The 26,399-nt window shown below is 41.8% G+C and overlaps 1 protein-coding gene across 1 annotated transcript in view; it reads left to right on the plus strand.

Annotated features, from left to right (window-relative positions):
• LOC127227793 (deleted in malignant brain tumors 1 protein-like) overlaps positions 1 to 26,399 on the plus strand; it is a 114,285-nt gene that overhangs the window by 44,351 nt on the left and 43,535 nt on the right. The window contains 18 exon segments of the mRNA XM_051192126.1: positions 2,038 to 2,079; positions 2,320 to 2,391; positions 2,952 to 3,269; positions 4,184 to 4,213; positions 4,939 to 5,256; positions 5,789 to 5,821; positions 9,348 to 9,380; positions 10,870 to 11,023; positions 12,000 to 12,217; positions 13,178 to 13,495; positions 14,192 to 14,218; positions 14,527 to 14,680; positions 18,258 to 18,475; positions 19,396 to 19,707; positions 20,451 to 20,483; positions 22,150 to 22,303; positions 24,085 to 24,302; positions 24,881 to 25,192. Coding sequence (XP_051048083.1) covers positions 2,038 to 2,079; positions 2,320 to 2,391; positions 2,952 to 3,269; positions 4,184 to 4,213; positions 4,939 to 5,256; positions 5,789 to 5,821; positions 9,348 to 9,380; positions 10,870 to 11,023; positions 12,000 to 12,217; positions 13,178 to 13,495; positions 14,192 to 14,218; positions 14,527 to 14,680; positions 18,258 to 18,475; positions 19,396 to 19,707; positions 20,451 to 20,483; positions 22,150 to 22,303; positions 24,085 to 24,302; positions 24,881 to 25,192 — 2,964 coding nt within the window.

Below are 26,399 nucleotides of genomic sequence, written 5' to 3' on the forward strand. Positions count from 1 at the left end.
GGTCACATTGGAACTAAGTTACATTTAACCAACCATCAGATCACTTTGTGCTCACAATTGTCTATTTGATTTTCTAATTCCTTGTTTTTAACAAAGGTAACAAGACATATTTAATTAGATATTCCACATCCAAAAGTTAACACAGCAGAAACATATTAGTTACTTTTCTTGTGGATGTGATAAAAATATCTGACAAGAGCAACTTAAGGAAGGTCCATTTTTATCTCACATTTCGAGGTATGTACAGTCCATCATGGCTGGAAAGGCATGGCAGCTATGTCACATTGCATCCACAATCAGGAAGTAAGAGATGTGGGTACAGGATATGTTCCCCTTTTTATTCAGTCTGGGACCATGGTCTACGAAAAGGCCATGCCTACATCTAGGATGCATCTTTGCAGTTCAGTTAAACCTCTATGGCAATGACCTCACAGATACTCCCAGGACTTAGTCTCCTGGAAATAATAAAAATTGTGAGCCAAAATTGATAAAATTAGAAACAAAGAAAACAATCCAAAGAATCAACGAAGCTAAGAGCTGGCTCTTTAGGTACCAGACTCAATTAACAACAGACCTGGATTCAAGTGGCCAAAAGAAAGGACATGGAACCATGATGACTTATGCCAAGATAAAAACTTAGGTAAAAGACAAGATAGAATTATCAAAGGAATGAACAACTTTCTATATTCTTCCAAATCACCAAAGTTAAACCAAGAAGAGAAACCTAACCTGCAAAGACCCATAAGAAATAAGGAAATTGAAACAGTAATTTAAAAAAGGAGGGCTCAAAAATGCCAGACAGATTATCAGAAGAATTCTAACAAACTGTCTAAGGAGACCTATATTATTCAAAAAACTAGAAATAGAAGGATCACTCCAGAACTCCTTCTATGAAGCCAGTGTTACTCTAATAACAAAATCAGGAAGAAAAAAAAGAAAACTACAGGCCAGTATCCCCAATGAACAAATGAACATAGATGTAAAAATATTCAATAAAATACTAGCAAACTGAATAGGTTATATATCTGAAAGATCATCTACCACGATAAAGTTGGCTTTGCTTTAGAGATGCAGGGATGGTTCAGCAAGTCAGATATAAATGTAATAAATCATATAAATGGAATTTTAGACAAAAATAACATGATCATCTCAACAAATGTAGGAAAGATATTTGATGAAATTTAGTATGCCCTCATGATAAAAGTCCCAGAAACAGTAAGACAGAATACTGTAAAATAATAGAGGGTATATATGACAAACCCATAGCCAACATCATTCTAAATGGAGAAAAACTTAAAGTAATTCTAATAAAATCAGGAATGAAACAGGGATATCCACTATTCCCTTTTTGAAACACTAGCTAGAACAATAAGACAAGAGAAGGGAATTACAGGAATACAAATAGGAATAGAAGAGATCAAATTATCTCTATTTGCAGGTGATTTGACATCATACATGAGATCCCAAGATTGCCAACAAAAAACTCCTAGAAATGATCAAGACTTTTAGTGAAATAACACATAAAAATCAACTAATGAAAATCTCATATATATATATATATATATATATATATATATATATATATATATCAAACATACTAAGAAAGAGATCATGGAAACAATCCCATTGATAATAGCTTCTAAAAATATAATCCAGAAATAAAGTTAGTTGGTGAGGTGGAAAGATCTTTACAAGGAAAACAGTTGAAATTAGGACTAACCATCACAAGAAGAAAGTAAAGTGGGGGGCTCCTCCCAAAAAAGATATAGTCTATGAATGTTTGCATCCTAGCATAAATTATGCAGTTATATTTTTGATGAGGAGGCAGAGGGGTGTGTCATGTCATTGACTTCCATACCTGTGAGCAACATAAGATCTGTGGGAAGAGAGGATGTGACTTAGGACATTCCTTATTATATAATTGATGAGGTGAGAGAATCAGTGGGGACCTGGGTGTTTAATGAAGATTGATCAGAGTGAGCATGCTCCCCTTGGATTCCCAAATCCTCCCTTCAAGATCTCATCTTGTCTCCACAGCCATCCCCACAGCAACTTCCAAGATGGTAACAGAGAGACCAAGTAAGTCCCAGAATGCACTCATTTGAGTACCAAGTGTCCCTTTCTTTCAGCGCCCATGCCTACACTTGCTTTATACGTGGGTACTAGAACTACACACAGTCCATGTGTTTGCAAATGGACCAATTGACTCTACCCTAGGATTCAGGACCATTCCAAACCCCTAGAATCTTCTGGCTCTCACTACCTGAATCAACATGTTTTTTTTTTGTTGTTGTTTGGTTTTGCTTTTGTGTCCTTCAGAGCTCTCAAGTCCTGCACAGCCTACAGATATTTCCAGTGGGAGCCTCTCACTTCCTCCCAAGCCTGACCCAGGTACAGTTCACTTTGCCTCCCATATAAATCACTAATTGATTTTTTCAAAATAGGTAGAGGCTCAGAGACATTCCACAGGCAATGAACTAGAACAAGAGAAAAAAGGCACTTCAGAAGCAGAGGGTGGAGAGGGTATTGAGTAGATGGACCTGTTGGTTGCTATGAGTCAAGTCCTTTTGAGTTTTCTACTTTCAGTCCTTCACAGATAATGCTGGCATGCCAACATCCTGTTGCATAACCTTGAGCTACCATAAAAGTGACACTTGAAAGCTCCTCACAAAAATCACAGAGTTTTGTGCAAGTCTCATATTTTTTCTGTATTTAGCTGAAATATATTTGTGCATGCTTCTGATATAACAGATAACAATTAGTGGATTTTGTATGAGCTAGATGCTATTGACAATCTTTATGGTTTATTATACTTCAGTTGGGGTTGACTAGTTGGCTGACTCTAGTAGGCTTTCTTTATCTAATAGAATGTAGGAGAGGGCAGCTCAACTACCTCATGGAAAGGTATCATGCTCCCAGATGACAACAGTTACCCAGGTCTCTGTCTGCAGGGGACTGGCCAGAGCTGCGGCTGGTGGGTGGCTCCAATCGATGCTCAGGGCGTGTGGAGATCCTTCACCAGGGAGTCTGGGGCACTGTGTGTGATGACCTGTGGGACCTGAATGAAGCTGAGGTCGTATGCAGACAGCTGGGGTGTGGTCAGGGTGTGTCTGCCCTTGGCAAGGCCTACTTTGGCCCTGGTACGGGAGATATCTTCCTAGACAATTTCCAGTGTGCTGGGGTGGAGCACTTCCTGGGCCAGTGTGCCCATTCGGGCTGGTCGGACCACAACTGTGACCACCACGAGGATGCTGGTGTCATCTGCTCAGGTACACTTCCTAATTTTCTCCTTTGGCAGTAATCATTAGCAGTGTGTGCTTTGCTGAGAATGTGTCTGAATACAGGAAGTGTTTGGAAGCTGAAATCACAGTGTTCAATAAAAGAGGCAGTCTGCTGCTCAGAGGCCAGGGCAGCATGGGGCTGGCTCTCAGAGCTGCAGTGAGCTTCCAGACTGCACCTGCACAGAATCTAAATTTACAGAGCCTCTGTCTGAACTAGGAGATTGACTGCTCTCTTGCAGCAAAGATGTTTTTACAAAACTCTAGCTTGGTACCTGATGAAGAGTGGCACACCTCATCATTTTCCTTAGTTGTAGCTGTAGCATGGAGGAAAGTGTGTGTGTGTGTGTGTATGTGTGTGTGTGTGTGTGTGTGTGTGTGTGTGATTTTAATTGCCTGTGGCATTTAAAAAATACCCCGATTTATACATGTACTGTGTACCAACATGTAATTGTGATTAAATAGTTTCCCTCTGGAATGTCTACTGACACCCTGTCTGACAATGTGATACCTTTAAGCAAACAGCTGCAGTCTCAGATGTGACTTGAATCAGTCACTGTTGTCAGAATGCAAGTGCTGTCCACAAAGCTGCCTGTGTGGAATAATATATCTTACTAATGTATATATTTCACCAGTAAATAGACTCAGACTCCTGGAAGCAGGCACCATTCAAAACTCAACCTTTTACATCTGTCCATCTTTTCTCATTGCTACAACAAACTGATACCCCAGAAAGAAGCTTAATTTAGACTTATTGATAAATTTTGCTTTCCTGGTACCGTGTTCTTTAAAGGGGTTGATAATAGATTAATAAATTTATGTGAGAGTATAGTGAAACTTCATCCTCTGTTATTAACACCTAGAGTTCTTCCAAATATTGACTTATTTGTTTTTCTTACTTACAGATGCTGAAAAACCTCTGTTGGACATTCCAGGTCAGTGGTGCCTTTGATAGGGGACAGTTAAATATCAGTCTCCCTTGGTTTTATCCTTGAGCTGTTTGACCTTTCACTAGGAAGTATGGCTGAAATTTTGTATTTGTTTGTTTGTTTTTTTCTTTTCTTTTTTTTTTACATGTGCTGTGTTGCATGTATATTTTTGTGCATTCACATGTGTATCCATCATTTTATGTTTTTTCATGCCTTTCGTAAAACATATTACCTGATTAATGGGCTACATGTTTGACCATTTCCCTCACTATCATAGCACCACGGGAAAAGTTACATGCAGAAGTGACATGGTTAAGTAGGGCTCCTAGCCTGGGCTCTTCAATCTGATCCAAAGGATCTTCCTTGGCTCTTCCACCGATCAGTTCCTTCTCACACTTTAAAGAGTTCTCTCCCAGACTCTTCCTTTCTGTCATCATTATCCTCTATCATTACCGTGTGGAATGATGCATTGTACTGATGTATATATTTCACTAGTGAATAGACAGCTTCCTAAGGGTCTATGTTCTTACCATCAGTACATAATATGGGAAGCAAAATAATTCTGTTGAAACAAAATTTGATGCAACCCCCACAAATTGCAACTCAGCAACCTCATGGTAAACATGAGGATAAATGCCTGAGACCCCACCCTAACTGTGCTAGGAGCCTTTTACTGACAGACTCCAGGTGAGGGCATGTGGTGGGGACTCATACCACATTTCTGTCTACAGGAGACTGGCCAGAGATTCGCCTGGTGGGTGGCTCCAGCCGGTGCTCAGGACGAGTGGAGATTCTTCACCAGGGAGTCTGGGGCACGGTGTGTGATGACTTGTGGGGCTCAAATGAAGCTGAGGTTGTGTGCCGCCAGCTAGAGTGTGGTCAGGCTATTTCTAGTCTTGGTGAGGCCTACTTTGGCCCGGGCTCTGGAGACATCTTCCTGGACAACCTTCAGTGTTCTGGGATGGAGCATTACCTTGGCCAGTGTCCACATTCAGGATGGTCGGAACACAACTGTGGCCACCATGAGGATGCTGGTGTTATTTGCTCAGGTATTCATCTTATTCCTATGCATATGAAGACATTTTGAAACTATCTTTGCTGGATTGCATTTTCCATCCCTCCATTTGATTCTTTAAGCAACCCTTCAGGACTAGGTCCTGGGTCAGGCACCTATTCTGTCATGAGTAGCTCCCGGTGGCATATGGGAAGTCTAGGATATCTATGAGCATTACGCTGGGGCATTACAGTAAAGACTCTGTACCTCTCCTAAGAGACTATACCTGAGCAGGTTTGGAAAGGACCTCAGGAGTCTGCACTTTTAACAAGAGTCCCAGGAATTCTGTATAGGAGTATCATGAGTAAACTAGCCCTGCCCACCATGAGACACAGCTGACCTGATGGCTATACTAAGTTTTCTAAGCCAAGGACTTCCCTAGATGAGAGTGCCCAACTAACTGTTAGTAGCTGGTTTCTGAAGAAAGGTCATAGCCTGTCTGTCCCTTTTATTCACCATCTACCTCTTGTCACCTTACTCTTTGAACTCATCAAAGACAGTAACATGTTGCTTTTCTGTGTATGCAGATTCAGATGCCCCCCCTCCACCCATGCCTCCAGGTATGTTAACTGCACTCCTAGTTGAAGGGACTTCCCATCCAGGAAGAACAACCATGGTAACAGTACCTATTGCAGCCTGGGAGGCCAGCTCCCAGAACTGCATACAGGGCAGCAAAATGAAAGCCTCCTCAGCAGCGGGAAACATAGGAAATATTTCTTTTCTATACAAGTGGTCTTTTGGAGAGCCTGCACCAAGGCTGCCTCCAGGATATAAAAAAAAAATAGCAAGGACCAGACTTTTCTATATGAGGGATAAATAAGGAAATACTTTCTGATGGTAAAAACAAAGAAAAAAGGAACAAGCACACACTTTCCTTATGGTAACCTTCTCTTTTACTTCATTTTGTATATATAATCTCTCTTTCTTGACAATTTCTCTATACAGTTACATCTCTTTGTATATAGTTACATATCTCTTTACATACATTTATCTCCTGCACAGCCATGCATCTCTACACACAGTTACATCTCTCTCCCCAACTACAGCTATCCTCTACACAGGTACATGCCTTTATACACAGTTACACCGATTTTCACACAGTTATATTCTCCACACAGCTACATATTTTCTTCTTATTCTTTACATAGCCACATCTGTTTGCACACAATTATAGTATCCACACAGTCTTAAACTTCATCCTTCACATACATCTCTCCTACATACACATCTCTCTTCTACACACTATGTCTTCCATATTTCTCTACCCACTCAGCTACATCTCTTCACACTTGTCTTCCCCTCTGTGTACATTCGCCTACATATTCCTTAGCGCATACACACAAACACACATACATACACACATACACACACACACACATACACACACACACCTCACATCTCTCTCCTAATACCCACACACACACATACACACACACACACACACACACACACACACACATCTCTTCTGCTTCTTATCACAGCAAAAGCCTCTGGACAAACATGAATTATATTTCCAAGGTCACTCAGCACTTCTTGAGCAAACAATAAGAAGAAAAGCCAAACTGATCACATAGTTTCTCTCAGACTAGGGAGGTCGTGCTGACTGGCCAGTGAATAAAGTAAGTACATAGCTCTGAGTGGTCAGGATTCCTAGACAGAAAGTGACACTGAATTAGTTGGTTGGACCTTGAGGTTGTGGAGTTCGTGTAGAAAGTCCATTGCTGAGAAAGTTATGTCTACTAAAGTTGCTTCCTGCTCTAACCTTGAATCAATAATAAACACCTGGGAAATGGACATGTTGTATTTGTCTCTAGGAGCAACCAGATGATTTGTCTTCAGGGGCAACCAGTTTGTTTTGAATTTGTTCTGAAGCCTAAAGTTAGCTGTCTTAGTGACCGAGAATATTATTACTTTTTTATGTCTGAGTAATGAAAAATATCCTAGTGTTATGTCTATTCGTCAGAATTATACAATTATGGAGAAGTCATCTTCTTGACCATCCATGGCTTTATGTGTGCCTGGTAGATGGAATATTTTCATCAAATAAACACACAAGCAGTGGGAATAATTCCCTTAGCTGTTATTAATGGCACATGAGAAAAATTACAGAGACCAACAGTTATCTACAGCCAGTGACCCCATGGCCTTTCCAAGTGGGGCACCCCATCAGAGAATCAGTCATCTGGTAGGTCAGCCTGTTGATTACTAGTTGTCATCTGCTGTATACTCCCATGGCCTCTGACAAGTAACACATACTTTTAAAGAAAATGCTGAGTCTAGAATTACTTTGAATTCTTCATACATGTACAGATGGACATAGGACAAATCTTCATAAGTTAGGGACTCCCTCCAACTCTTTTAATTCCCCTTAGGAAGATATTTTGATTATTTACATTTCCCAAATAAACAGACACACAGAAAGTTAGTAGGGAGCTCTTGGATATCCAGGGGATTTGGGTCGACTGCCAGTGCACTTGACCCGTGGTCTCATTCACCATACCCACCTTGGCCCAGTAGACACCTAGATCAGACAAAGCTATAGCAAAGATGGGGAGATGGTGTGCTCAAGTTATTGCTCATCACAAAGACAATTCTTCAAAAAATACACATGCTATGTTTTCAGAAGAAATATTTAAGAAAGATTAAACAATTTTGATGATTAAGCAAATTAATGGGTAACCAAATTTTACACTAATAGACATATATGCATATATAGTCATATATAGTACATATATATACATACATATATATAGTCAGATATTAGAAAACTCAGACTAATTTGTATACTTTATATTCTGGAATGATTCTGGAAATGAATGAGAACATATTTCTTTTCATTGCAACATCTGCCCAAAACATTGGTAGATATAATTCAAGGGCCCCGATACAGTAATTACTTAATCCTCATGGTTGAGGATAAGGGAGATCCAAAACCTACCTCCACTAATTTATTAGGGGAAGCTTTAAGAATGGGCCCCCTTCCTTTTCATGTCCAAGGACCTCTTTACATCGTCTCTCCAGCCAGGGTGGTCAGACATCTTGTAATATTTACTAGCTTGAAGGAAAACTGGAACTTAACTTTTGAATGTACCTGGATTATCCCCTTCCACTATAGAGAAGACATAAATCATAGGTCATTAAAAGAAGCATCTCTCATGGCATTTACCTAGAGGAGATTTTGTTAAGTGCTGGCTGGGTGTCCCAAGGAAAGGCCAGCTTATGTGTTGGGGTCATGAGTAACAGAAATGCTATTTAAAGCTAAAAGCCCATGGTTAAGGTCAAGAATATTAGTTTCTTTTTAATTGTTCAGACTGGAGGGCTGAGCTCAGTCATGCAAGCATTCTACCACTAAGCTAAACCCCCAACTCCAACAGTAGCTATTCAAATGAAGGCTTCTTCCTGTAATTTGCTCATTTCATGTAAATTGTATGGGTGATATAGAAATGAAGAAGGAGTCATCCTGATTTTCCATTGCTGTCCCAAAATTTAGCATTCTAAGACAGCTACATTTAGATACATGCCATGATTTTGTGGGTCAGTAATTGGAACAGGGCCCAGCTTGGGATTCTTCTGCTCCTCAGAATATCAAGGTATGGTGTCCATGTCATTTACCTGAGTGCTGGCTTGGAGAGCTCTGGATAGCTTCGCTTACATGATTGGTGCCTTCGTAGGTGCAGCTGGGAAATGGGTCATCTTCCCATTCAGGAAGTCTCAGGTCCTCTTCATACAGTCTCTTCAGTAGGCAAAACAGTGTGAAGCTGTATGAGTAAGCATCATCCTCAGAACAGGAAGTAGACACAGCATAGCTTCTGCTATATCCTATTGTTGAAAGCAGTTGCAGAGCCCATCAGGATCAAGGGAGGGCACATAGTTCTCATCTGGTGATAAGAGGCATGTCCAAGTACTGGCTGGTTTTGATCGGCCATAGAACCATAGTAAATGTTCACTCAGCAGCTCCAGACTCTTCTAAATTTGCACCAAATACATTGATGTTTCCCAAAAAACCTTCACCGTGCAGTAAGTTGTAGATGTGACTAAAGATTTCCCTCTGGATGTCATTGTTATCTTCTTTTTTTTCCCTTCCAGGTCCTCCTCCATCTTCTCAGGATCCACTAACAGGTAGTCACTTTGGGTTTTGTTTGTTTTTGCTTGAAATGGTAGCCCCATGTCAGCAGATTCTAGGCAATGGATGTAGCGCAAATGAGCCACTGGCATATGTGGGTGAGAGGCTTACTCCTCTGCTGCCACTGTAAATGCTGACTGTTTATTAGGAGTAGCATGTGAGAAAGGAAGACTATCGGTCTTCCCAGGACAAAGTAGATAACAGATCAACAAGATGACAGAATGTAGTTCAATAGTCTATCTGACCCACACTTAGCCTGTCTTGTTTAGGCACATCCCTGTACTGGACGCTCATACACACCTGTTTTTTTCTCCTTTGCCATGCATTTGTGTCTTGACCCTGGTATTATAACTTATAGATGCAATCAATAGAGTATGAAATTATCAGTGGAGTATGGTGACATACATCTGTTATCTCCTCATTTGAGAGGTACAGACAGGAGAGTTTTGAGTTCAAAGCCATCCTTGGCTACATAATGAAACTTTGTCTCCACAAAAGGGACTTGGGAATTGGCTCTGTGGCAAAGAGCATTTGCACAACACTCTGGATTTTGTCCCTGCTTCATCTCAAACTGGAGTATGATTAGTGACAGAAATGTAAGATATCTGGAAGCAATGCCCAGCATCCATCTTAGGCAAGATTAGGAAGCCATGGGACCTAGGAGGATTACAAGATGGTCCTAGTGATGAAAAGAGGGAAAATTGATCAACTCAATAATATTTAGGTATAAAATCAATGAAGTGCATGGTGCTTTCAAGAACCTCCAATATAATTTGATAATATCAAGTTATCTACTCAATTAGGCAACATTCTGTATACCTGTGTAGATCTGTTTCTAGTCATGCTAAGATGATGATGATGACAATGATGGAAGAACTGGATCTTTGTCTTCTTGTTTAACTTTTATAAGTCCCCAAATATTTAAGTTCCAGTCTGAATGCACTGAGTTACAGGAAACAAACCCGATCCAGCAAGTGATGACAATGTGCTAAGAGAACATCCCACTCATAAGCTCCCAACTCTGCCCAATGTCCCTTCCCATACTTGCTTTATCAGACTTTGGTTGTTCTACAGCCTCTTGATCCACAAACCTCCTCAAAGTATTCCCTCTTACACAAGACAGACAGCCTATCTCTCTGCCCCTCCTTCCTAGTCTGTCGTAATGTAGATCCTTGTGTTACTCCCAGAAAACTAAGATTCTTTCCACTTTAGAAAGGAGAGATGCAGTAAGCACAGAGTATGTGTGACTTCTCCTTGCAGATGGCGGGAGCAGAGGGAAAGATCTCAAACAGTGTTGCTGTTGAGTCATTACAAGTAGATCAAATAGCTTCCCAAGTGATACTTAACTATCAGCTCACACAGGTCTAATGCCACCTGGCCACACTTGGCTTTTCCTTCTAGACCACATTGTCTGTGAACTGGTCATTTCTAAGATCATTAATAATACCATGTGGCTCCAACCTGACATCCTTTTTCATGTTTCAGGAGGAAGTAACTCTTGTGGAGGGGTCATTTCCAGTCTCTCTGGTTCATTTTCCAGTCCACGGTACCCAGAAAACTATCCAACAGACATCCAATGTGTTTGGGAAATCCATGTAGAGAAAAACTTCCGCATAGAACTCATGATTCCAAATTTGAAGTAAGAAACCATTTTTAAGGAGAAAGTTCAGTTTAGTAAAAATACCAATTTGTTGAGCTCTGGTAAAGACATTTCCTTTGGTGAGAACAAAACATAGGAGCAAAAACACTACACAGTCTCCAAATTCAAGTCTGAGTTATTTTTGTAGTGGTGTTCAGTAGGTATTTTCTAACTAGAAAAATGCAGGTAAGCCATCCGTCAACATATTTTACACCGCTCTGCTTTGATGGTTTGTCTTTTGATTTTTTTTCTAAAAATACTTCCTTGCTCTTCAAGAGAAGATCTCTCATTGACCTTGAACTCCTGAAGTAAGGTAAACCACCGCAACCAGAATTTCTGTTTTGGTTCTGGGGATTAAAGTCAGGTCTCCTAACAAGCACTTTACCAACTGAGTTATTGCTGCAACCCCTGGGCTAGAGGCTTCTCGGATCTGCCATGTTTTGGCATCATTATAACATACAAATGTCTTACCTCATTAGAGATGAGGAAAATGAGGTTGTGGAGAGTAACTAACTTTCCAATTGACAGGAATGCAGGTCTGTCTGATGTCAAAGCCCCCGTTCCTCACCAAAGGTTTTCTCCCAGCAAAATCTTCACAAGGCCTTTCTTCTTCCACATGGCACACAACATGCAGCAATAGAGTCCATGATGAGCCAGTCTCAGCCATGCACTGAATCATGATTCAGTCATGGCTGTGTCTAGGATCTCAATTCAGACTTGCTTTAAACTCAAACAAACAGCAATCACAGATCCTAAGCTATATTATCTTTGAGTCTGGTCAGAACCACTACGGTTTTAAAACTCATGACAAAGCCGTAACAATAAGCTTATACTCCCCAGGCAAAGAAAGTAGAGTCCTGATACAGCATTTTGGAAAGCTAACAAATACTTCATGTTCTGAGACAGTCACAGATGGGGAAAGTGATACTAAAGATGTTGAAAATGTGCCACTAATTCCCAGCTTTTATTTCCCCAGCCTGGAAGATATCCTTGGATGTCCCTATGACTCAATTGAGATCTTTGATGGACCCAGAATTGCATCACTCTCCATGGGGAAGTTCTGTGCCCCATCAGCTGTGGTATTTTTTTCCTCCTCAGACATCTTGACAGTGGTGTTCCGAAGTGATTATATGACAACAAATACCGGTTTTTATGCTTTTTTCAATGCAATTTCACAAGATGGAAGGGAGTCAGGTAAGGAGCTCAGGTATCTTTGGAGGTATAATAGAGAATAATTTCTAGCTTCACTCTCCTATTTACAGAGGCCTGGTTCCATTTTATACCCCCCCAACATACACACACACACACACACACACACACACACACACACACACACACCACCCCTGCTTCACGAAGGGCTAGATTTTCTCACAAAGATAGCAAGTAACAGTAATTTGGTAAGGTAGTTGCTGGAAAACAAAACAAAACAAAACAAACAAACAAAAAACTGCAAAGGATAGTTGTAAAAGGCCAGGCAGCTACCAAGGAGAGCCATGCTCCCTGAAGGGTCTGCTATCATAAGCATTTAGAGAACTGTCCAGAGTTCTGAAGTGAGGAGCTCAGTTCTGGAGATTCCACTCCCTCACCTATTGATCTCACACTCAGCATGCCCTAAATCATAGACTCACCCCAACTAGAGGCTTGGAGACTCCATTTAGCCCTGGTCCTATAGCCAGTCATTGCAGAGGAATACTACCTGTCAGTTGTGGGATTTTTTTGATGTTCAGGTTCCCCTTGCAGGAAGTCCAATAATTCTTTGTGGTTGCCAGAAAGCCAGATAATTAGAAAGTTCCTTCTGAAGTTTTGAGTTTGTTTGTCTCTGAGGAAAGAAATTCCTTTCTGGATATGTTCTGTGTGTCTTATATGTGTACTCTCACTGATGCATCCCAAGGGCTTCTTAGATAAACTCTTGTTAGATTCCTCACTTTACAAACAACAAACAGTTCAGAGAGATGAAGTAATTGTCAAGAAAGGGACAGCAGTAGAATGAGATTCTACCCCAGTTTCTGTCGTACTCTATCATCCTTGGGCTTCATATGGAATCAAGACAACCACAAGGGTTTGTGTTGTGCTAGCCTTGGCCATGGCAAACTTCTAGGAGTCACTTCCTACACAAACCTTCCCATGCTCAAAAATTAATCTTCTTCTGTTTAGAAGACAGACTAGTGCTGCGGCTGTCAGGCAGCTCTGGACAGTGCTCAGGACGTGTTGAGGTCCTTCATCAGGGGGCCTGGGGCACGGTGTGTGACGACTTGTGGGACATGAATGAAGCTGAGGTCGTGTGCAGACAGCTGGGGTGCGGCCATGCCGTTGCTGCTCCTGGAAGTGCCTACTTTGGCCCAGGCTCTGGAAACATCCTCCTGGATGACATTCAGTGTTCAGGAAAGGAGAACCACTTTGGCCAGTGTCCCAGCTCTGCCTGGTTAGACCACAACTGTGGCCACCATGAGGATGCAGGAGTTATATGCTCAGGTACTGTGCCTCCCATAACGAGTCCTTTCAGTGGGGCAGCTTAGTGATGGACAGAAGCCATGGGCATAGCAGGGATAGGACTCTATTGAAAATGACCATATTGGTTAAGTTTTTTATAGTGTAAAAAAATGCCTGACAGTAGCAACTTATAGAAGGAAGGGTTGGTTTTGGCTCATGGTTCAGGTGCAGCCCACACTGAGGGAGAAGTCATGGATGATGGAGCTTGAGGCAGCTGTCATATTGTATTGAAGCCAGGAAGCAGAGAGAGATGAATGCTGGTACTGAATGCTGAATGCTGGAGTGCAGCCCATGCAATACTGCTGCTCACATTTAGAGTGGGTCTTTTCACCTCGATAAACCTAATCTAGAAATTTCTTAAACAAGCCTAGAGGTTTGTTTCTCCTGGGTGAGTCTAGAACTCGTAAATTTACAGGAGGAACACCCCTTCAATAGAAGGGGATGCTGAGTTCTGAAGACAGACACTCAGGGACACCTAGTTGGTTTTTCCTTTTGTCAGCACCTGCACCTTCCCCAAAGGTGAAGCTACTTTCCCAGGAAAAAAATATATATCTGTATGCTTGCATATGTAGCATGAAGCCTGTTGGCCTGAGACATGCCCACATTAGAAAGATTAACATTTGTCTCTATAGAATTTAATTTAAATTCCCTATACTCATTTATTTCCTGTTCATGCAGATGCAGAGGCAACTCCTTCACCCCCAGGTAAGTCCAACACCGTAAATTCAATCTCTTCAAGGTTAAGAAATCTGTGTACTGACTTAGACATTGGTGGACAGAGATGAAAGCAGTGATTTCTAATTCTGGCTGCACACTAGAGCCCCCCCCCCCAGGGAACTTCTGAGATTCGCAGTACATCAGCTGTTCCCAAGACTGGTGCAATCAGAACCTTGAGGGCAACTCATAGTCACCAATAATAGTCAAGCACTCATGACATTCTAACATGGAGCAGAAATAAAAAAAAAGTGCATTTCTGAAGATGCCAACCACAAGTCTCTCATCTGCTTTCACAGAAGGAAGTAGCTCTTGTGGAGGAGTAATTTCAAGTCTCTCTGGGTCCTTCTCCAGTCCCTGGTACCCTACAAACTACCCCACTGACATGGAATGCATCTGGGAGATACATGTAGCTGAGAAGTTCAACATAGAGCTGACAATCCCAAGCCTGAAGTAAGCAGTATTGCCTTTTTCTACTTAATGGCTGAACTAAATTTGAATCTGTGATTTCCCAAATGGAATGCCTTTCTATGGGGGGATCCTTTCACCTTTTAGGTGACTACTGGTAGTCTTTATTGTGGGTGTCTTTTTGTCAATTATCCCAGTATCCTATTCCTTGAGGTAATAATACCAGTGAGCACACAGACATGGAGGTATAGAACTCTAGCTGGTTGCTCACACCTGAAGACCTCGCCCCTGTTCTACCACATATAAGTTTCTTCCTTCTGTGAAATGCATATCTTGTCTTCCACATCTCATTGTCTGGCCATCCTTTCTTAGATACTATGTGAAGTAAGTCTAGTTGCTTTTCCCTTCAAGAGTTTCTAACAGGTCCCTTCTAGGAAACTTTCTTCAATAAATTAAACTTTTATTTATTTCTCCCATCAAGAACCTTGTGCTCTCCACCTCTTTCTCCAACCATCATCCATTTGAAAAATCATATTTTAATGTGTATTTACATGTACATATTTACACACATACATTTTACATATCTTATATACAGTTGTCCCTTGGTATTCATGAATTGGCTCCAACATCCCTATCAGCTACCACAGAAGTCTAAATATTCTATATAAACTATTATAGAATTTGGTTGTAACACTTGTACATTTTCCTGTGTGCTTTATATCATCTCATGTTAGACACCCAAGAAGTACAATGTAAATGTGCAATAAATCATTGTTACACTGTATTGTTTCTGAAACAGTGACAAGTCAGAATCTGCATATGTTCAGCACAGAGTTTTATGTCAATATTTTTGAGTCACACTCAGTTTAATCTGTACACACAGAAGGCCAACTGCATATACATGCATAAATCCATACAGGTAATTTTTGATAAGAAAATGACAACAAACAAACCTTTCCAAATACTTTGAAACCATGGATTCATTTTTCTATGCTGTCACATCAGAGTTACTCTCTCTTCCTGACTTTGTCTCTCAGAATGTCCCAGACCTCTGCATTTCTTTCTACCTGCATTCATTAGCCAAAGCAGTCAACAATCTGAATATTACCTTTATAGGTGTATAAAGTGTGGGCAGTGACGTGGACCATGCCACACGCTCACTATTCCAAGCAGTTGTAATCTCCAAATCTCCTGTAAGCTACATAATTATTACAACATAAATTCCTCCTATAGTTTTAAAGCACATTGATTATGGAATAGTTTAATATATTACCAAGAACAGGGAGAAAGTTGATGATTTTTAGAGTTTGGTAGTTTTGAGTCTTAATATATTGTTATTTACATCTTGTTTCTTGGGCTATACATTTTTTTTTCTTAGAAAGGGCTTCTCAAGTAAAGGCGATTAACGTGCCTACAGGATATTTCTCTAGGTCTGAGATCTTTTTTTTTTTTTGAGTGTCATAATTGGGGGAGGGGGCACTGACATCCGGTGGATGTTGGTCAAGGCTGCTAAATGTCTTTTGACAATCTACACAACTCTCTCCATTCCTTCCAAGAGAGGCATTTCCCAGCACCATCATGAGCACAGTTGTGAGACTAAAATCAAGAAACCCTGATTTATGTTGAGGCTTATTTGTTTTTCTTTCACAATTCCTATGGAACTTTGCTTCACATTTAAGTGGTAAAATTATGTGTTTATATGGTGGCTGGAGAGATAGCTCAGTCAGTAACGTGCTTGCCTGGCAAGCAAGAGGATCTGAGTTCAACCCTTAGAAACCATATAAAAATGCTTAGTGAGGTAATGTGCACCTGTAACCCCTTTGCTGGGAGGTAGAGACAGGCTGTCCTCAGTGTAGGAAAACCTATCTCTTCTTGAGCTCTAGGCCAACAAGAGACTTCTCTCAAAAGAGATAGATGCTATTTTGGAATTATACCATATTTAAATTTTGCCATTTTATTCTCACCAAGTGTTCCTCTCTTCTGAAGTAATTATTTTTCAGACTGAGAAAAATGTAAGACCTAGGGCACAGTGGTATTTTTAGTTGACTTGGAAAACAAGGAGTCTTGAATCAGGTAGCTAATAAGAACTAATTCTGGTGCTACCCCAAGGAACTGCAGAGGAAAGCCTCCCTGGGCACACAGAAGTAAAGCTAAGAGAATGAATGCTCCCTTGGCTGGAGCTGTAGAATTGCCTCATTTGGTCTACCCCATTGGGAAGTGCCTAGTTATGTAATTGTGTTGGCTACTTCTGATTAAGCTTGAATTGTCTTTCTTTAACTCAGAAATAGGCATTTATTTTTTCACTTTTGAGCCAGTGGGGATTAAACCCAAGACTCCAGGGATGCCGTACAAACACTATACCACTGAGCTAGTCTCAGTCCCCATGCAGTCATTTACAAGACAGAACTCAAATTCAGCTAGTTAAGTTGCAAATCAAAGCCAAGGTCCCTTGGGGCTTACTTGGCTTGTCTGCACGGGAATGCTTTGGCCAAGGCATCCATTTCTTTTCAATACCTGTTAATTCCATTCTGTTGTACTATGCACATAAATTGTATCACTGCTTTTTTTCTTTAGAAATGGGTTCTTTTCTCACTGGGCATAGTGCCTTTAATCCCAGCATTTATTAGACAGTGACAGGAGGATCTCTATATCCAGGGCAGCCTGATGACCATAATGAACTTCAGGACAGACAGCTCTATAGAGAAACCCTGTCTCAAAAATGAAACAAAACAAAAATGTGTTAGTTTTAGGTGTTTGCTTTTTAGTTCACTGGGATAGATATACAGTGGCAGATTTAAAAATCTAGTACTAAATTTGAGCATAACGTGTCCATTGGGTATGTGGATGTACATATATCCATGTGTGTGTGTTTGCAATGAGAATTTACAATGGAGGCACAGATGACTACTTGCTATAGTTCAGAAATTACACACGTCATGGCACATGCTATGTAATATCTATTATGTTAGATAAGCACCAATGTGCTTTTCTGATGTATTGATTGTTCCCACTCTGCATGATTTCCTATCTAGGACTGAACCAAACAAGGTAGATAAGATGTGAGCTTACATCTAGATGGAAAGACAAACAGTTCTGAAAGAAACCATTAACTCAGTGGAAATTTTCAGATAGTGATAAGTTGATATTTGCTATGAAGTCAAAGCAATCAATATCTGTAAAACTAGGCTAGGGTCAAGGCAGAAGACAGCATGTGGGGTGCTTGGAAAATGTGGGTCATTTGGAGACTTGGTAGGATGAGTCTTCCTACTTGGCCCCTTTACAATGTCATTATCTCCCCCAGTCAGGGTCTTCCTAAGCTTTTCCTCTGTGAGCTTCTGATGGACACTGACTACCACCCAAAACAGGGCTTGAATTAAAAGGTCAAAAATATCAAAGAGATATATATGGTAAAGGGGATGAGGGGCAGAGATGCTTCCAGATGGAGGACACCAAAATAGACCAGATGAGAACAGAAATCTCTGGCAGATCAGGATAGTCGGCAGGAGGGGGGCGCTGGGGGAGGGAAATATTCAAGGGGACTCTTAAAGGTGATGAGTGGGGTTGGGAGGAGTAGGCAGATCTGACTGATTTGGGGAGACTAACACTGCCTTTATCCACTCAGGCTAGAAGACATCTATGGGTGCCCTTATGACTTTGTTGAAGTGTTCGATGGAAAGCAAGTTGCCTCACTGTCCATGGGCAAAGTTTGTGCTGGAGCAGAACTCACATTTCTCTCCTCTTCAAATTCCATGACAGTGGTGTTTAAAAGTGATGCCATGATCACCAACACAGGGTTCTATGCTCTGTACAACACTGTTCACCAAGATGAAAGGCAGAATGGTGGGTATCCTGACACATATCTTGCCGGAAGTACCTCTGGTAGTGTCTTGTTCCATTTAGAGAGAAGATGTTTCTAAAATCTAACCCAAACTATACCACACCTGATGTATTCACCTCTGTTGCTGAGTGGCATCCACACTGCCAGTCATAGCCCTTACCCCTGCTCTGCCACCCACAGTCACTGTAGTCTATGAAAGCATCTAGAAACATATGACTAAGACATCCTATGCCGATAGAGAATCTCACTGAGAACTTCTTCTCACAAAGGAAGGAGTAAAGTAATATGAAAGATTATTCTGGAGCTGTCACAAAGCAGAATTGCCAGTCTACCTTCTTCTGACTGAATTCAACCATGCCATCCAGAACACTTGTGGGCCTCTCAAGTCCCACAACAGGGAGCAGGAACATTTGAGAGTTCTCTGTGTTTAGTGTACATTACCCAACTGGGATACTTTTGGGAGCTGATGAGACTCTAAAATACTGGGCTTGGAGATGGCTCATTGGGTAAAGAACCTGGTATCAAGACCCCAGAACCCACAAAGCTGGGTGTAGTAGCACATGTCTTTAGTCCCTGTAAAATGGAAGGCAGAGACAGCCGAATTCCAAGAAACTCACAAGCCCACTAGTCTGGTGTGGTGAAGAAGATGTCTGTGTCAAACCAGACGAGGCCCAACAATCAAAGGTGTCCCATGACCTCTACACACACACACAAACACACACACACACACACGAAGGGGGATTTTAAAATATCAACAGGCATCAATTGCTTTTATGCAGTCATAAAGCAAGACTATTTTAGGGAATCAAGTCAGAGGGTCACTCCTAGGGTCCAACACAGAGGACTTTTTTCCATCCTTCAGATGATCCTAGAATATGAGGACAATGTCACATCTCAGAAGCACCTATTTTCCCATTCCTAGGTATGGCCTTGAGACTGGTGAATGGCAGCCACAGGTGTGAAGGCCGAGTAGAGATCTCTTACAATGGTACCTGGGGCACAGTGTGTGATGACAGCTGGGACCTAACAGATGCCAAGGTGGTATGCCAGCAGCTTGGCTGTGGTAAGGCCCTGTCAGCCCCAGCTGAGAGCTACTTTGATGGAGGCATGGGCCATATCATGCTGGATGATGTGCAGTGCATGGGGGAGGAAGCCAAGGTGTGGCAATGCACGCACCACGGATGGTTCTCTCACAACTGTGGGCACCATGAGGATGCCAGCGTGGTCTGCTCAGGTGAGTGGCATGGCTTGCATCACATTTCAGAGACAGAGCTTTGCCAAACCCCAGCCATTGGGAAGAGAGATGTCAATACCAGCAGGCAAGCAGTCAGCAATGAGCTTTGGGATTTGAGCCAAATTTTAAGTCAATTTACTTAAGAGGTAAGGTAGTTTTCCATCTTAGATTCCAGCATCTGTAAAGGGCTCAGAGTCATACCTGGAAACTAGCAATTATATAAATGGTCAGTATTAGCAGACATCTATACCTGGCCTGGCATGCCTGGGTGAGAGTAACAATGCAGTATCCACCAAGTGTTCTGTGAATGCTGCACTGTCCTATAACCAGTGTATCTGAATTTTTCAGTTCTTACCCACAGCTTCCAGTAAAGTAGAAACTCTAGCATCTGTACTTAGCTGATCAAGCCCACAAAGGCACAAACAACACCACACGCAGAACCACATTCTCTAAGTATTGCCTGGCTAAGATCCTGGGTTAAAGACCGAGCTTATCTCTGCTACAGAGACTCTGTTGGCCAAATCAAACAAACACCATGCTGAACCTGAACCACAAGGCCATAGTGTGCTCCCTCACTCTGGCTCACTGCTTCCTTCACTAGCCTGGATGAGTTTTAATTCTAGTTTTCCAATGGCCTAGAAGGGAGCATGTCTGATCCTAAGCCAAGTGCCTGGTTTGTTTATGGGGAGTTATGTGACCACCTTATTTAATCTGTCTCTCACCCTCACATTGTCTTTGAATAGGTATTGATGACACACCAAGTAAAGGACCAGCAGGTACTGTCTGTCAATACATCCACTCAGTTGCCAGGGCCCTTGTGAATGAGAATCCCAGCCACCATTCAAGTTCTGAGACTGAAGAGGATGGCCCAATCACTCTATTTCTAATTCCCAAAGGCACTAATGCCTATTATAGTTGTGGTGGGACTGAATGCTGCAGAGGGTGAGAAGATAAGAGAGAGTAAGGGAGGGGTTCAGATCCACCAGAGAGGAAATCTCTTGGCTACTGGTTCAGTAGAGAGAGGACGAACTGCTGGCAGTGTTGATCATGCCATGAGATTCTAGATGGAACAACGAACCAGAAATCCCAGGTTGTCTGCAATGGCCCCTGTCCATATTCTTGAGGTACAAATGTGCAAACTCCTAAGAGTCAGGGCCATCTCTGTTCACTGGGCACAGGAGAATGCGTGCTTCCGAGGGTCAATAGTCTATGGTATTTTAAGAAAAGAACTAAATATGGATACAAATTCTTGGTCATGATCTTTTTCTTTTGTGTATTTTTAGAGTCCACTGCTGACATCATGACAGGTACTGAAGTCTTTTTGTGTGTGCATCTCTTTCCACTTTAACTCATCCTATATCTGGCTGATGCCCTTTCTTCTTTTAATATACAAAAAGCTGCTACACAGGAGTCTATAGCTGATCACACACCAAAATCCAAGAGTTTGGCACTAACTGGATAATTAATCTAGGTCTTGATTTCAGATCCAATTAGTATGCGATAATTAAAAGATCAGCTTTGGCACATTAAAATTTTAATGAATTTAGTTTGAGCAGATAGCCCCTTTGAATTGAGCAGCTGCAAGCTGGGTTTATTTGGGGTTCACCTAGAGGACAGGCTTTGATAGGGCAAAGTTGGAGGCAAAGCCAATGTTTGCTTGGTGAAAGTGTGCCAATGAATTCCTTTGGACCACTAGAGTGGGAAGTTCCTAGTTAGAGGTGTGTTGGCAATTTCTAATTGGTTATGATCATCTATACTGAGTTGACTTTGGTTTGCTTATGTAGGAACTAAGATACTGGATCAGTTTAATAGCTTCCCAATTATTTCTTTTAATAAAGTCAACTCAGGATCTTCAACCTTCCCTTTAATACAGTTCTGCAGATTGTGGTGACCCCAATCATAAAATTATTTCATTGCTACCTCAAAACTGTAATATTCTTACTGTTATTAATCATAAATATCTGGTATGCAGAATATCTGAATTGTGACCCCCGTGGGAGTTGCAACCCACAGGTTGAGAACCACTGACCTAATATGAGCTGTTCTTCAGCTCAGCATACTGGGTTTGTACCTGTAAACCTACCTGGGCAGCCGGGTTCATGAAGTCTGTTCCATTCTAGGTGTTGTCATTTCCCTGTCACAAAGGGGACGCCCTTTACCTGTCAAAAGGTTGTTGATGAGGCTAGGGATGTAGCTCAGTTGGAAGCCAGTTTGTCTAGCACACAGGGGGCCCTGGGTTCAGCCCCTGGCTCAGCCTTCCTGGAGCTGGGGTTATAGGTGTGCACCCCATATTCTTATCTTATTTTCTTCTGTTGCTCTCATTGTGTCTCCTCTTGTCCTTTCGGGGAAAACAACAACAACAACAAACAAACAAAAAAAAAAACAGAGGAAAAAGCATTATATGTTAGAGTCTCCTCATGGGATTTCCTCACCTTTTTACAGATGAAATTTTCCAGTGTGGTGGTTTGCTCACAAACAGTTCAGGCTCCTTCTCCAGCCCTTGGTATCCTAAAAAATATCCCACCAATGTGGTATGTACCTGGGAAATACAAGTGGATACCAGTGCTCACATCAGACTCACCTTTGAAGTAGTCAAGTGAGTACATACTTTCTGCTTATACAGTTGCCATTGCTTGTCTATGTATACATCAGTTTTACTACCTCTTTGCCAGACACAATAGTGCAGTTGTACACGTGAACTCATAGCAGATGGAACTTCATGCACAAGACCTGCATAGTATCAAGCCAGCCAAAAATCCCAGTGTACATGAGGGAGGGGCTTGTGAAATCCCACACCTATCTGAGAAGCTATTGGCAATTTGTGGCTACTGGGAGAGTGAGAGGCATAATAAATAAATTATATATGTATAATTTATTATATATACATATAATATATTATTTATTTATTATGTATCCAGTGTTCTGCCCACATGTATTGCTGCAGGCCAGAAGGGGGCGCCACATCTCATTTCAGATGGTTGTGAGCCACCATTTGGTTCTGGGAAATGAACTCAGGACCTCTGGAAGACCAGCTAGTGTTCCTAACCACTGAGCCATGTGTCCAGTCCTAAGAGCTACTTTTCTTCAGGGGTTCAGGCACTGAGACACTGTTCAACTCCTATCAAAGGTCCTATATCTATGTGCATACAGAAAGCACTAAATGAATTCAATGGATAGAAATTTTAAAATAAAAATGGATGTGGTAGCATATGCCTTTTATCCCAGCATTCAACAGGTAAAGGTGGGCAGATCTCTGTGAGTTTCAGACCAGGCAGGGCTACACTGTAAGACCTGTCTCAAACAAATAGGCAAAACTCAAGTTTAAAAAGGAGAATGTGTGAAGTTGGGAGACAGAGAGGAGAGGGAGCTAGTGGAGGAATTGGAAAGGAAGGGATTGGGGAGGTCTGGGTGCACACCGAACTAGCATGTATAAATTTTATATAAAATATTAAGAAGCTATAATCCTCCCAAATGAGCTGTGCCTTGAAGTGCCTATAATATTAATCAAAAGTTTAAGTACACAAATCCCAGGGATCTTTCCTGTGAGTGCAAGGAGTGTGCAGTTTTCATGCAGTGACAGTAGATTGGGATTAATCTACTTGCCCATCAGCAGGAGGTCTACTAAACAGATTTTTGGTACAGCCACATGTTACTCTTACAAACTAAGTGACTATTACTACAGAATGAGATGCAAGAAAACAGTCAAATCTGTCAACTGTCAAATCTGTCACCATTCACGTGCAAGCTACCTGTGAAAGGAAAAAGGCCTGTTTCTGGGAAGAGGGAGAAAGTGGGGGATTAGTGGAAATGGGAGATTTTTCTTCTTGCCATAAACCATCATTATCGCATAAATTATATTCTGTGAGCTTACAGCACACATTAAAAAGATATTATTGAATTAAAACTTTAACAAATTAAAAGAAAATGAATTTAATTTTATTTTTTATAAAATTTTGTCTTAAATTGCTTTGTTTATTTTGGGGTTTTTGTCATATTGGTGTTTTGCTTGCATATTTTGAGTTCGTGTGTGTGTGTGTGTGTGTGTGTGTGTGTGTGTTTCTTGTTTGTTGCTTGCTTATTTGTCTTTTAAAAGGAGAAAGAAGAAGTAGCATGGAATTGGATGAGTGGGGAGGAGTCATGAGGGGAGAAAATGTGACCAGAACATCTTGTGTTGAAATAGTTTTTTCCATACAAAACTTAAAAAAATTAAGAAATAGAAAGGTACATTTACTCACATCAGTAGGCTTCCTTTCGACCTATGGGAAGAAGTATGGGTTTGCAGTTACTTTTCCTGATCCTTGCTGCAGCCATCTGGGAAGTCACTTCTGGAGGAAAGGGCCAAGGGAAGGAGCTTGAATGATGCCTTGTCGTCCACAGGATAGAAAACTTCTACGGCTGCCCTTACGACTTCATCGAGATTTTTGATGGCCCACAGAGTGAATCATTTTCACTAGGAAGATTCTGCTCAGAAGCAATCCCAGTATTTACCTCTTCTTCGAGCCACATGAGCGTGGTGTTCCACAGTGATGACATTGTCACCAACATGGGATTCTATGCATCTTATGAGTCTCTGTTGCAAGATGAGAAAGACACAGGTAGGTCCTTTCTTCATTTCAGCTGCCAGTCCTGCTTGGTAGTGACACTGAACTCAGACAACTGGGCGGGAGAGATCTGAGAGTGCTTCCCAAGCTTCTGTCACTTACAGCCCCTGAGATGTAAGTTGCTGAGCACATTTCTCTGGACTTAGATGCACACATCTTCTGAGATTAGAGGTCTAGGAACTGTTAGGAGAAATGGGACTCAGACAGCCCCATGTTAGAATTTGTTTTATTCAAATCTATGTTAATAATGAGTTCACAAATGGTAGAGCGACAGTGTTTACATGCTCATAATTATCACGTTATAGAAGGCGTTTGAGAGCTGTCTTTGAATTCTGTGAAATATAAAATTAACTCGGGGTGTGTGGGGGGTGTTAAAATCCTCCAGGTCAAATATCACATTTGCATCAACTCCAAGATGCTTAGCAACCAGCTTTAACCCATAAGATACCCTCCCCAGTGTGAGGGTCGAGCCCTCAATGCTAGCCAAGCCACAGAACACGTCCTCCTTACCTTCAAGTATTCATCAACAAGGGGAGCTTCAGGATGGTAACCCAGCTTGTCTGCTTTTCCAGATATGGCACTCAGACTAGCCAATGGCAGCCACCCATGTGAGGGCCGTGTGGAGCTTTACTACAATGGCAGCTGGGGCACAGTGTGTGATGACAGCTGGGACCTGAGAGACGCACAGGTGGTGTGCCGGCAGCTGGGCTGTGGTGGAGCTGTGGCAGCCATTGGCCGAGCACATTTTGAGCGAGGGCTAGGCCCCATTGTCCTGGATGATGTGGAGTGCATGGGAACGGAGGCTAGACTGTGGCAATGTCTGCACGGTGGCTGGTTTGCCCACAACTGTGGCCACCATGAGGATGCTAGTGTCATCTGCTCAGGTGGGCTGGGTTCTGAACGAGATAGGTTAACAACTGTCCAGTTCTGTGAGCTTTCTGCCCCACCATGCATAAAGCAGGAAGGTAATCTAGGACAGTCCCCAGGCCACTGTTCCCAGCACACCCATCTGCTACTCAGGCTGTGATTTTCACAATCATTCCCTTTAATGTGACTCTTTATGTGAGTTCCAACTTCATCAGCTTAAACAGAGAGCCATGGCCACATGCTGTGAATAGACCACACTTAAACACAAATACAGTGTCTTAGTTACTTTTCAATTGCTATGATAAAACACCAATGATCAAGATAACTTATAAAAAAGGCTTTTTTTGAGGATATTGGTTCCAGAGGGGTAGAGTCCATGGCCATTATGGGAGGAACATGGCAGCAGGCAGGCAGGCAGGCAGGCAGGCAGGCAGGCAGGCAGGCATGGTGCCGGTGCAGTAGCTGAGAGCTCACATCTGATCCACACATAGAAACAGATTGATCTAACTGGAAATTTCTTAGCCTTTTCAAACTTCTTCAAAAAGCTATACTTCCTCCCTTTATATAGGTGACAATGGTGCAGCTGGGACAATATACGAGGCCACTGGCAGTGGGTCCAAGACCTAACTCTAAGGCACTCCACTCTTAGTGGCGCTTGTTCTATATGGGCTTACTCAGCCTAGACACAGGCGTGTGAAGGGTCAAGAGGTGCCTTGGTCCCGCCTCAATGAGATGATGAGACTGACTTAGTAGACTTCCTAAGAGGGGCCTTACCCTCTCTGAGGAGCAGATAGGAGGTAGGAGGAAAAGGGGTGAGTGGGAGAAGAAGAGGGAGAGGGAACAGGGATTGGAATGCAAAAAAAATAAACTAATAAAATAAGCTATACTTCCTAATCTTTCCCAAACAGTTCCAGCAGCTGGGGATGAAGCATTCGTATATCTAAGCCTATAAGAGCTATTCTCACTCAAGCCACCACACACAGTAACAACGAAATCATTGTCAGCACCAACAATCCTTTTTTTAATATTTAGTGGGGCCTGGGGATGGCTAAATGCTTAAGAACACTCACTGTTCTCCAGAAGGATCAAGATTCAGTTCCCAGCACCTACATGACAGTTACACAGGCAGTTGACTGCAAAGTCAACATGGGATCTGTGTTTAATTGATCAACTGATCAATTCATTAAAAATAAGAATTATAAAACCAAACCAACCAGCAAGGCA

Source organism: Phodopus roborovskii, unplaced genomic scaffold (assembly GCF_943737965.1).
Source record: "Phodopus roborovskii unplaced genomic scaffold, PHOROB, whole genome shotgun sequence".
Taxonomy (NCBI): Eukaryota; Metazoa; Chordata; class Mammalia; order Rodentia; family Cricetidae; genus Phodopus; species Phodopus roborovskii.